The 12,066-nt window shown below is 39.1% G+C and overlaps 1 protein-coding gene across 7 annotated transcripts in view; it reads right to left on the bottom strand.

Moving 5' to 3' along the window:
• CCDC125 (coiled-coil domain containing 125) overlaps window positions 1-10,171 on the bottom strand; it is a 24,667-nt gene extending 14,496 nt beyond the window's left edge. The window contains exons 1-5 of one of the 7 annotated variants that reach the window (XM_044446017.1): window positions 10,081-10,141; window positions 9,540-9,579; window positions 6,624-7,041; window positions 4,438-4,496; window positions 2,884-2,970 (exon numbers count right to left, since the gene is read on the bottom strand). In XM_044446017.1, coding sequence (XP_044301952.1) covers window positions 2,884-2,970; window positions 4,438-4,496; window positions 6,624-6,942 — 465 coding nt within the window. In that variant the 5' untranslated portion in view covers window positions 6,943-7,041; window positions 9,540-9,579; window positions 10,081-10,141. Of the gene's footprint in view, window positions 1-2,883; window positions 2,971-4,437; window positions 4,497-5,403; window positions 5,543-6,623; window positions 7,042-7,657; window positions 7,732-9,539; window positions 10,054-10,080 lie in introns of those variants that run through there. The other 6 variants (XM_044446014.1, XM_044446015.1, XM_044446012.1 and 3 more) reach the window with 6 other exon arrangements.
• Between the last annotated feature and the right edge of the window lie 1,895 nt (window positions 10,172-12,066).

The raw sequence follows: 12,066 nt of genomic DNA, 5'->3' as shown, positions 1-12,066 counted from the left end.
TGGAAAACTCAACAGTGGCCACAGGATTGGAAAAGGTCAGTTTACATTCCGATCCCAAAGAAGGGCAATGCCAAAGAATGTTCAAACTACCGCACCATTGCACTCATTTCACATGCTAGCAAAGTTATGCTCAAAATCCTACAAGCTAGGTTCCAGCAGTATGTGGACCGAGAACTACCAGAAGTACAGGCAGGGTTTCGAAGAGGGAGAGGAACTAGAGATCAAATTGCCAACATACGCTGGATCATGGAGAAAGTTAGAGAGTTCCAGAAAAACATCTACTTCTGCTTCATTGCCTATGCTAAAGCCTTTGATTGTGTGGATCACAACAAATTGTGCCAAGTTCTTAAAGAGATGGGAGTACCTGACCATCTTCTTTGTCTCTTGAGAATCCTGTATGTGGGTCAAGAAGCAACAGTTAGAACTGGGCACGGAACCACTGATTGGTTCAAAATTGAGAAAGCATTTCGGCAAGGCTGTATACTGTCGCCCTGCCTATTTAACTTATATGCAGAGCACATCATGAGAAAGGCGGAGCTAGATGAATCACCAGTTGGAATTAAGATTGCTGGGAGAAATATCAACAGCCTCAGATATGCAGATGATACCACTCTCATGGCAGAAGTGAAGAGGAACTAAAGAGCCTCTTGATGCGGGTGAAGGAGGAGAACGCAAAAGTTGGCTTGAAACTCAACATTAAGAAAACTAAGATTATGGCATCCGGTCCTCTCACTTCCTGGCAAATAGATGGGGAAGAAATGGAGGAAGTGACAGATTTTATTTTCCTGGGCTCCAAGATCACCGCAGACGGGGACTGCAGCCAAGAAATTAAAAGATGCTTGCTCCTGGGGAGGAAAGCTATGGCAAATCTAGATAGCATACTAAAAAGCAGAGATATCACCCTGCCAACAAAAGTGCGTATAGTCAAGGCTATGGTTTTCCCAGTTACAATGTATGGCTGTGAAAGTTGGACCATAAGGAAGGCTGAGAGCCGAAGAATTGAGGCCTTTGAATTGTGGTGCTGGTGGAGACTCCTGTGAGTCCCTTGGACAGCAAGGCGATCAAATTGATCAGTCCTAGAGGATATCAACCCTGACTGCTTTTTAGAAGGCCAGATCCTGAAGATGAAACTCAACTACTTTGGCCACCTAATGAGAAGGAAGGACTCACTGGAGAAGAGCCTAATGCTGGGAACAATTGACGGCAAAAGAAGGGGATGGCAGAGGATGAGGTGGCTAGATGGAGTCACTGAAGCAGTTAGTGTGAGCTTGAGTGGACTCTGGGGGATGGTGGAGGACAGGAAGGCCTGGAGGAATGTTGTCCATGGGGTCACGATAGGTCGGACATGACTTCGCAACTAACAACAACAGATCAAATCCACAGTGTATAAAAAGAGAGGGAGAGAAGTTCAGAATGATGGTAATTTTGGATTTATGTGATTTATTCATTTCTTGCTATTTATTGTTTTTTCACTATTGCTATACTTTTATTATTGTTGTTGTTTTTAATTTTTGTAAGCCGTCCTGAGACGTTTTATCGGGAAGGATGGGATAAAAATATTTCAAATTAAAAATAAATAAATAAATTACAACTGCTCATTACTAGACAATAGATGTTCTTTTCAGACCTCAAATAAGCAAAAATACTATCTTAAGAGAAAACAAGCACAAAAAGATTAATAATTAAAATATATAATTTGATACATCTAATCTCTCTATATCGGGTGGGCAATGTATGGCCCATTATGTCTATTTGTGCAGGCCCCTGCAGTCACCTACCACTCCCAAAATCCCTGAAGTTCTGCTGAGAAACAAAGGTATGCAGGGAAAGCGTACCTTTGCATACCATAGCATTCCTATCAAGGTTTCTGACAGTCTGCCAAATAACAGCTGCATGGCCACTTCCGGTGGTGGGAAGGTGGTGCAGTCCCAACAAGGTTTTTGTCTGGCCAGTATACATCTCCTAACTTCTGAAGTTTACCTCCATCCTACATGCTACAGTCTTGTAGCTGGATCTCTTATTGCATTAACAACTGACCTCCCATTGTGAAGGAATGATTATGCCTGCTGTAGCATTCTGGCACTACTTGCACACATTATTGAGGGTGACATGTCCAAATTACATAGACATATGTGAGCACTATTTGGAAATCCTCTTTCCTGTATAGTATGCAACTATACTCATTTGTAGAGTTGCTGTGGGGTAGGATTATTCTGATAGCATATACAATTAACAGTTTCAACACAGGGTTGGATCCAATTATATAGTTTTACTGATGGAACTGTTTCCATTATGGTACCAGGAAGGGGACATTCTCACCCATGCTTCAAAATCTGTTCTGGATCCTGCTTCATGGGGTTGGGGGGTGCAGGGGATGGCCATAAACAGAGGGGCTTATGCATCTTGTGGATCCACATACTCTTTGTTCCCACACTGGCACACTGCTTTCCTACACTCACTGACCCTCTTCTGAGAATGCAACAGAATCCCCTCTAGTGTCTTGGCCCCAAGTAAGAAATTCACTATATACCGCTGCAACATTCTCTGAGAGTCCATAGGATTGGTCCGCTCCTGTGTTAGTGCTTATGCTACCACAAAGCTCTTTCTTGGTCCTGCTAATATCGACTGATTTATTTTCTCCTCTGAAAATAGTCAGAGAATGCTGTTTTCTAAAGTGCTTTAATCAACTGTGCCAATTATAACACCTTAGGATAACACTTGAAAAGTCAGCACTTAATTAAAAACTTTCCAGCATTTCTGCCACTGCAGCAGCCAAGAAGTATATTCTCACATAATATTGTATGTACCATCTGAGAAATGCAATATCATATATGTAAATGCAGTTGGCACATTAAAAATATATACTGGTATTTTTAGACTTACCATACCCTGAAGAATTTTTAATGCTTGCTCTTTGCCTTCAAGTTGTCTTTGAGATGCTTCCAACTCAACTCTCAAAATTTCTACTTCCTAGAGACAAAGAAATTTAAGTTGGTGAGGAAAAAAACATTGGATAGAATACAGAAGGTCCATTATATGTGTGGAAGGCACTTCTGGCATTAAGAGTTGAGAGACCTCTGATTTCCCAAATTCCCACCATAAGCTGCATCTAACTCACCCTAAACTGTACTACTCTAGCAGGCTCTCTGAAACTCAGAAGCGGCTTTGGGAAGATGGGAATAAAGAACTAGAACAAAAAGATAAAAATAGGACTACTGTGTTAAATGACTAGAACTACTCTTATGGTTCTCTATATCTCACCCATGGAAAAGTTATGCAGCTATACAAGAACATTTCAGTCTTGAGGCATACAAAGTGTGCAGAATCAGAATCCCTACTCCCTAATGAAGGGATTGGATGCATGGAACAACTGTATGCTGTGGATTGAGTCTAATGACATATTACAACATTATCCATTAAACATTCAGTTTGTTGGTAAAAGCTAAGTAAACAAAAGTTTAGGAACATACCAATAAGCAGAATTCTTATGATCAGTGGCAGCCAAAACAACAGAGGCATCAGATGGCAAGTTATTAGATTTTATTGTTTTTATCTGTACCCTGCCTTTCTATCAAAAATGGCAGTGAAGGAGACTTATTTTATTAAGTTTTATTAATTATAATAAGCTCATTGAAACAGTAACTAAGTAAAAACAGCATGCAGTTCAACAACTCTGCCAACACAAATGCTAGCAAAAGAGCAAACCAAACTTCCCTTTCATGTTTCCACCAATGGTCATCTCAAAGGAAAGGCCTCTCCCAAAAATCTTAAGAACCAGATGAGGTTGTGCAAACAGTTTTGTGACTTTGAGAAATGCACATACATTCTGGCTCTAATTAATGAAGGCAGCTGTGAGAAATTGCTGACTTGGGCCATAAGGCAGTAGCTAGAGCCAGGGTCCTAAGGGGAACCAACTGTGGCCTCAAGGCACTTACCTGATAACATACTACTACCCACAATACCAGTACATATAATAGCTAGCCTTTAGGGAATAGACTTAGAAATAGTACAGATCTGGCTTGCTGGTAAATGAAGGATCTCATAACCATCTACAAGGATTACTGAATACATCTCCCCTTAGATCCTTGAGTGAAGAAATGAAAGCATTGCAACAAGCAGAATACACATACAACCACTGTAAAACCTCATTTTAAGGCTTTAGAAGCCACGTCTAGTATTTATTCTCTGTGCATCCCAAGCTCTAGGAACTTGCTGAGTTGCATCCAAAGGTCTGCTTCTTTCAGATAAAGGGATAATTCAGTTACAACCCAATAATTCTTGTTTCCCAGGTCTATGACCATTACATTTGTTTTAGCTTTCAGTGTTCTATTAACACAACCCGTGTTTCTCCAAAAACTGCATGCTCCAAATTTTTCTTTTTACATAGACTTATTGAGAGAAAACATTTTAAATAAAGTCTTTCAAGCACCTACCTACCTCTAAAACCTCTTGTAGATGTTGTTTTAATTCTTCATTTGATACCTCAGAGTTAGACTCTATGAAAATTAAGAACAGAAAACAAATTCTTTAAAAATGCCTGTTTCTTGGTTTGAAAGGAAAAGGATGACTCTTATTTAAATAATAAAAAGGAACTAAAAACTTAAGGAAACCATTATTTCTCAAAAATATGATTGCAGATTCTACTTCCCTACCCTGTTTCTTCATTTCATTTTAAATAAACATCAACTATTAGTTGTGAAGAACAAAAATGCACTAGATCCTTTCAGATAGTTGAAAAATATGCAAAAGACTAAAGAAATCTGCAGATTTCATGGATGGAAACTTAAGTGTTTTTTTAAAAAATGGTTAGCAGTATTTAAAACCCTATTTTGAATAACCCTATAAATGGGTTGCTCACACATTTCCACCTCACCAAGTACCCAGAGTCTTCATAAAGGGCAAAAAAGGTGAAAACACTGAGGTCAGGTCCAGTAGCTAGAGGACCTCACTGGATATGGGGCAATATATACACACTATCAGCTTTTGTCAGCAAAGATGCCCTCATAGCTTCCCACTTCACACCTCACCATTTGATAGCTATAAAATGAGAGGTAAAACAACAAATTAATTCATCACCTTGCTTTGTTCATGAGTCAAGTCTGAACAATTGGGATAGAGTTGCATACCTGTGCAAAAATCTGACAAAGATGCAAATTAAAAAATATCAAAGGTATGTAAGTCTTAGACTCAAAAAAAGGACTAACAAACCAGTGACATTGCTCCAATGTTCTATTTTGGCACTTAATTATCACCTTGGCAATCACAAAAAGCAATGTCCAACCAAAAAGGGAGTAAAAGCCAGTGCAACTGCAAGAGGGTTACAATGGGGTGGGGAGACATGACTGCTGCAGAGTCCTTTGGGATAGCCATGGGATAGCTGAGGGAAAACGAGATGGAGACTACCCAGATGAGCAGGATTGTTTGTCGAGTGTGCTGTGCAACGTTTCATTAACAACTATATTGCATTGCTTATTCACAGATGGGTTGTCCTATCACGTGAACATGACCATTTGCTCTAATGCAGGATATCAGGATTCCAAATCTGAGAAAAGAGTAAAACTAAGGGTAAGAAATTATCAAATGAAAAAGCAAGAAAATGCTATAGCACCACTCAGCCTCTTAGCAAACAAAAAAGACTGTAATCTGTAATACTTGCATAATCACATAAAAAGAGCTCGTTTGCAGCAGAAGCAGAAGTCAACAACAAGAAGTAAACCATACTTTCTCAGCAATATTAAGCTATTGTTTGAGCACCGGGAAAATGTGATTCCCCCAAACTGAAATCTTACTTCAGGAATGGAAGTTGGATTCTGTGGAAAAGACTGTATATTCCCTGTCCAATAATCCAATTATTGTACAGACCTACTGAGTTTTAGTCACACAGTCATCCACACTTTAATACTCGAAAGAGTACTACTTTTAAACTGTAACCTCCCAGTTTATGGAGCCTACAAACTAAGCCATACTGTTAGAATCCTAGGAGCCAACTGGATGACCCAACAAATCAATGACTATTGTTGCTGACTGATGTATGAGACTCTTTACTGCATTGTCTGAAAGCTTAAATACTGCCTCAGTTTTCATGACCTAATAGAACCTCTCATTTTCTAAAGAAATTATATAAAATTAAATCAATGATACCAAAGAAATAATTGTTTTAAAAATGCATTTTGAGTGAAATATTGTCCTGAGTTTTAAAAATTGTTCTTATTTTATGTGTGTGTGCATGTTGGTGCATTTCTGAAAATGCATATATGAAAGGAACTGACACAAGGCTAAATGTTTAGAATCCAGTAACAATTGCCTTTATTTAAACCAAAATGTTAACTTTTTAAAAGGGTCAGCACTATCTTTGAGACATGTATGTTCCTTATTTTTGCTTTGAGCACCTGTGTCTGAGAGGTCAATATAACCAATAAATCTGGAGTCAGCATTTTCAACAACAGCCCAATAAAAAGTCTCAGCTGATTTGTTCTTTATTTGTTGACCCACTGGAGAAAAACTGGCTGCAAACAATAATTATGGAAATGTTGATGACTGATGTTGTTTAATAGCAATTTCTCCCATTTCATCAATGAAGTTATACTAAGAGATCCAAGATTTGGATTGCACTAAAACCTTACCAGAGCTGTTTTGGCGGGTGCAGCTAACAAATCCATTTCCTCCAAATTGTTTTACTGACACGTCATTCAAACGGTGACACTTTGAGCAACGATAAATTGCCCCATCAGAGTCTTCCCCTTTGTTTGCCAACACAGATGGACTCAAGCTTTTCCTTGTTGAGCTTCTAGGCCTGCCTGTATATGTATTGAAGCCTTCCAATTCATGAGTACTATTACATCTTCTAGTAAGTCCATTTCCCAAGTCTCCACATGCCATGTCATCATCTTCACCTTCTGAGGCATTAGCCCACTTGTTCTGAAGTAAGACTGCTTCACTCATTTCCAAAAAAATATTTTCTTATTCCAATATCAATGTGTTTGGTGTTTTGTTTTGTTTTTTTGCCCTAAAGAGCCTCCACAAAATTTTCAGGCAAAAGAGCTGGAAAGTAAATATGTAAAAGTTAAGAATATTTTTAAACAAATAACACCTCTATTTAATACTTGTTTCCACCAGTTTAAGAGTGCAGTAAACACCACTTTTATATCAATAGTTTTCCTAAATAATCCTGGATTAAAAGCTTGAATATCATCTAGATATATAAAGCATTTTTCAGTAAATTAATCAACCATCATCTTGTTACTGAATTCAAAGCAAAGGTTAATGCAACGTACAACTTCAAGAGGTAAGAATTTCAGTGTAATCTGCTTGCTTGCTGGCAGAAACACAAACACACCCAGCCACTTTGTTTACTTTAAAATGTATTTAAAAGCTTGCATTGTTTAACTTAGAATTCACCAACTACAAATGCCAAATTGAGATCTACACAGAACTTAGTTCTGCCATATTTTATTGTTACTGTTTTCTAGCTTTTCCTATAAATAAGTCATTTAGTAAAGGTGCAATCCTATGCATTTTTAGACAGAAAAAAAATCCTGCAAGAGAATGCTGGGAGTAAGTTTTCTGTCTAAATATGCATATGATTGTGAGCCAAATAAATATACAGAGGAACTCTGACTACTAATGAAAGCTTAGCTAACCAACAACATGGTCATACCCCATGATCCTCCAAATTCAACAGATTACAGGGGACTGTAGAGGATGAGGTGGCTAGATGGAGTCACTGAAGCAGTCGGTGTGAGCTTAAGTGGACTCTGGGGGATGGTGAAGAACAGGAAGGCCTGGAGGAATGTTGTCCATAGGGTCGTGATGGGTGGGACACGACTTCGTGACTAGCAACAACAACAATGGAAGATGGAGAAGAGTGGAGGCAAGGATTCCCTTGACTTCCCCAAACACTTGGATGGCAGGGTCTCAGTCTCTTCTCACGAGTACTGTCCAAACATTTAGGCGGCTCATTTAAACAGTTTAGGTGTTTTACCCTTGATTGCAAGAAGAGGAGACTGAAGCCTTGCCAGATTCCTCCTATTCTGGTGAAGCCTTGTTTCTCCTCCCTGCATCATCCCTAGTTCCTGCTCCAAAGCTGCATAGGCAAATTCAGAGTGGCAGCTGACACACAAAGAACTGCACCAGCTATAAGGGCAAAGGGGAGTGTCCGAATTAAGAGCCCCAGGTCCAATTTTAAAGCACTTTCTGGAATTCCAAATTTTCTTCGGGTTTTCTGTGTAGCAAGTAGCAACCATAGGATTGCATTCTAAATGAAAAAACATTTTCTTTCTACAGGTTTGTTTGTTTTACAAAAAAGCATAAAATTACAGACAACGATTACTATCAGCAATATTGACTAAAATGGCAAGATGTGGCAGTTGATTATGTAAACACTGTATCATACATTCTAAGCTATTTAGAACTTTTTTTTTAAGAAAAGGGAATAAAATTTCCATTTATCTGCTCTTTACAGACATAAGCAAAATTATTTCTAAATATATCCACTTTGATTTATTTCTCTTAGCTACTGTAGTAAATAAAGTATAGGAAAAAATAAGTCAATATAGGACACTTGTAAATCTTGATACTTTCAATGGGAAAGAAATAAGCATGTACTTAACTCTTCTGCTAAACTAGACCAGAATGGGCCTGAAATCTTATACACATACACCCGGGAGAAAGTTATCACTGTGTTTTATGATATTAACTTTTCCTTAGTTCTGCACCCCTGTAACATTTGCCCACTTACAAATATCCTTGGAGCCCAACTGCCAAGATCCAAGACCATAGGCCATGCTACCTTGAATGTTGGGAACTGGAATCCAACAACTGGAGGCTCTACACCCCTGCACCTATGCATTTTAAACATCTGCATCGAAACAGGTACAGAAACCCTGTCAGAGGCTTGGTTTAATATTTACTAATATGTTCTTCTGACTGGAATTAACAGTAAAAAAAAATTAACTGACTTAAACCTACATTTCTCTATGATGGATCCGCATCACATATGTATGAAATATTTTTCACCAGAATAATGTATACCCATTTAATAGCTCCCAGGAACATATCTGGAGAATGACAGTAACTTATCAGAAGAATTATGATAGAGCTTTTTTCCTTTCCAAAACTAAGAGTGCTCTCTTTGAACCTTGTTGTTCCTTGTAGAATGATGAAAGGATGCAATCTAATCTCCCTTATTTTCCAATAGTTATACTTTTTAAAAACCTACTGCCCAGTCTTTACACACACATTGACAGCTGATCATTTTAGGTGCATGTGCAATGAAAGGTTGAGGATCTTTTTCCTGCATTCTCATAAATACCACTATATGGATCAAGGTCATGACTAACATTATGTATATCTCCATACCTTATTTATTCCCCCAATTAACTCACTACTATAAATCAGGCTAATATTTCATAGGTGGCAGAAACCTGCCTGACATTGGATAGATAGACCAAGAGCAAACACTGCTTATTGCTGTGTACTGATGGCCATCCTCACTTACATAGGGCTACAGCATAACAGAAACAGGCTACATACATACTTACCTGGGAATAATCTCCACTAACCACAATTAGGATTTACTTCCTAGTATGCATAGGATTGTGTTAGAAATGATACAAATCCTTCATAATCTCACAATAATCAAGAGACTTCAAGTAGAGCATCTCTTCGTCTTTTAAGAATTGTGTAACAGTAAAAAATGCAACAGGTGCAGCTTTGCCGATCACTGACGTGACATCTCCAGACTGGACAACGTGCTGCGTATCTCCGTAAACCACTATTACTATTTGTGAAGGTACAAGGGCCTTGCCGAAAAAAATAACAAATAAACCCCGTACTGCTCGCTATTCCTGGTTGCAATGTCAACCTAAAAGCACCTCAAAGGATGCCTGAGCTACCTCAAGTTACCCCTAAAATCGGAAGCCTCCACACCTTCCCCCGTAGTTTTGCAGGCCGCCTTGCCTTTCTTCAGTTAGGTTTCCTCAGACCCCAGCACCTCTCCCCCCGCTCCTTCCTGGGAGCCTAAACCCGAAGTTGTACCCTTCTAACGTGCAACCCTTTCCCACAACTTCCCGCCTCGCTCACCGGCCTCAGAGCACCCCCACTTTTGCACCTGGCTCGCAAGGCTGCCGCCGCTTCCTTGTCCAGCTCCTGCTTGCTTGGCGGAGCCCTCCTTGCCGGTCCCGCCCTTTCGCCCTCCAGGCGAGGCTCCACCCTTCGCCCTTCTCCCGAACCCGAGCGCGCCCTGTTCCAGCCCTGGGGAAGCAAAGACGCGGGCGACCTGCTTGCACGAATGATTCTGTCAGAAAGGGCTCATTTCCTCGTCTCTTGTCTGCTACCCTGGTCGCAGAGGCCCAAGAAAATAACGGCCTGCCTAAAAGAAAACTTTCGCTAAGAGCAAGTCTTACATTGTATTCCAGCCTGATGTTTTTGCTTTTGTGTGATTTATTAACTATGGTATTAAACTGTAGCCTTGGGCAGCTATTTCCTTTTGGAATTATTAGGGAACACTGATGAAAAACAACCTGCTTTTGAATCGTCCCTATGACCAGCTGAGGACACATTCATCTAGACCAGCTTCTGCTTCAGTCCATGCATAAAGGACTAATTTTGTCTTAATCTTTAAAAATTAAAATATGTCAGAGAGTGTTTCGCCTGGGGATGTGTGATTTGGTCTTTTCACAGGTTAACAATGTCCTGTAAAAGAGGGAAGATTTTTGTGATTAGAGGTGGACGCATCCTTGGTAATTTTAAAGTTTAAAGTATTGTAATGGCTATTGTGTGCCTAGAAAAATGTTTGCAGGCTAGATGGCTCCAGAACATGCTGGGCTGAAGTAAAACTCTTAGGGTATGTGTTTATGTAACAAGCTTCTCACACCATCAAGAGCTGTGAGCCTCTGCTAAGCATACCTTGAAATGGCCAAAAGAATGGCCAATTATTTCCTTGATTTAATAGCAGGATGTTAAAACATATGAGGGGATAGCTTATCTAATTCACAGTCTGAATTATAGTGAGAAGTGTATTGGAAATATAAGTACAGGACTCTGCATAGAACCTATTAGTAAAAGATGTGAAGCTGTTTAAAATCAGTTAGTGATTCTGGAGTTGTAGACAGTACACAGACAATCTTCTGTTGCATTCACTAAACTGGCTCTGTGCTTCATGTTCTTAGCCTCTTCTTCACTATAAAATTGAAGTAGCAGATCTCTTTGTAAGGTTGTGGTGAGGTTGTACTAGCACTTTTAGGCTGTAATCCTAAAATTTTTTCCTAGGAATAAACCCATTAACAGATTGGATGAGGGTCAATAAACTTAATGCATGTATGATGGAAATCATTTGTTGTTCAGCTGATTGGTATTCAATCTGACCTGCACTGGGTTCCACACACCCTAAGGATCTGTGAGTCTTTTTCAGTCCAAAACTCCTAGAAGTGGGTATCTTGGCTCCTTTATCAGTTTAAGAAATAAACTTTATTAAATTTGATCATTCTATAAGGTCAATGATATAATAGCAGTAATTTGCATTTGTAAACTTGTGATTTTATCAGATAAACTCTTAGATTGTACATAAAGTTTGAAAATGTTAAATACTGTTAATATCTGGCTTCCTTTCAGTTTTGACAAATGTATCAGCAGTGACCTCTTCACAATAAAGCCTCAGTACATTTATGCATGTTTGGTTGAATTACTGCAATGTGCTGTATATTGGGCTGCATTTGACATGGTCCAAAACTTCCTTTGATCCAAAATAGGGCAAAAGTTGCTAACATGGACTGGATAGTGCAATTATATAATAGCTATATTTAGTCATCTCCAACAGCTTTTGGTATGTTTCCAGGATCAATTAAAAGTGCTGTTTTTTTCCCTTTAAAATCCTAAATTACATAGCCAGGTTACATAAAGAATAATCTTTTACATTTACCTACCTGGACACTATGATCATTTTCAGAGTCTTCCCTTCAGAATCTTGTTTGGCTCTACCAAGCAAAACATGGCCAGTGACTACTAGGCAGAGAAAGGTTTTTTCGTGGTGGTGCTGTGTTAATATCATGCCTTTTCAGAAAATGCCCA

The sequence above is a fragment of the Varanus komodoensis genome, unplaced genomic scaffold (assembly GCF_004798865.1).
Source record: "Varanus komodoensis strain SLA01 unplaced genomic scaffold, ASM479886v1 scaffold5, whole genome shotgun sequence".
In the NCBI taxonomy this organism is placed as follows: domain Eukaryota; kingdom Metazoa; phylum Chordata; class Lepidosauria; order Squamata; family Varanidae; genus Varanus; species Varanus komodoensis.
This window is presented reverse-complemented; position numbering and strand designations above follow the sequence as displayed.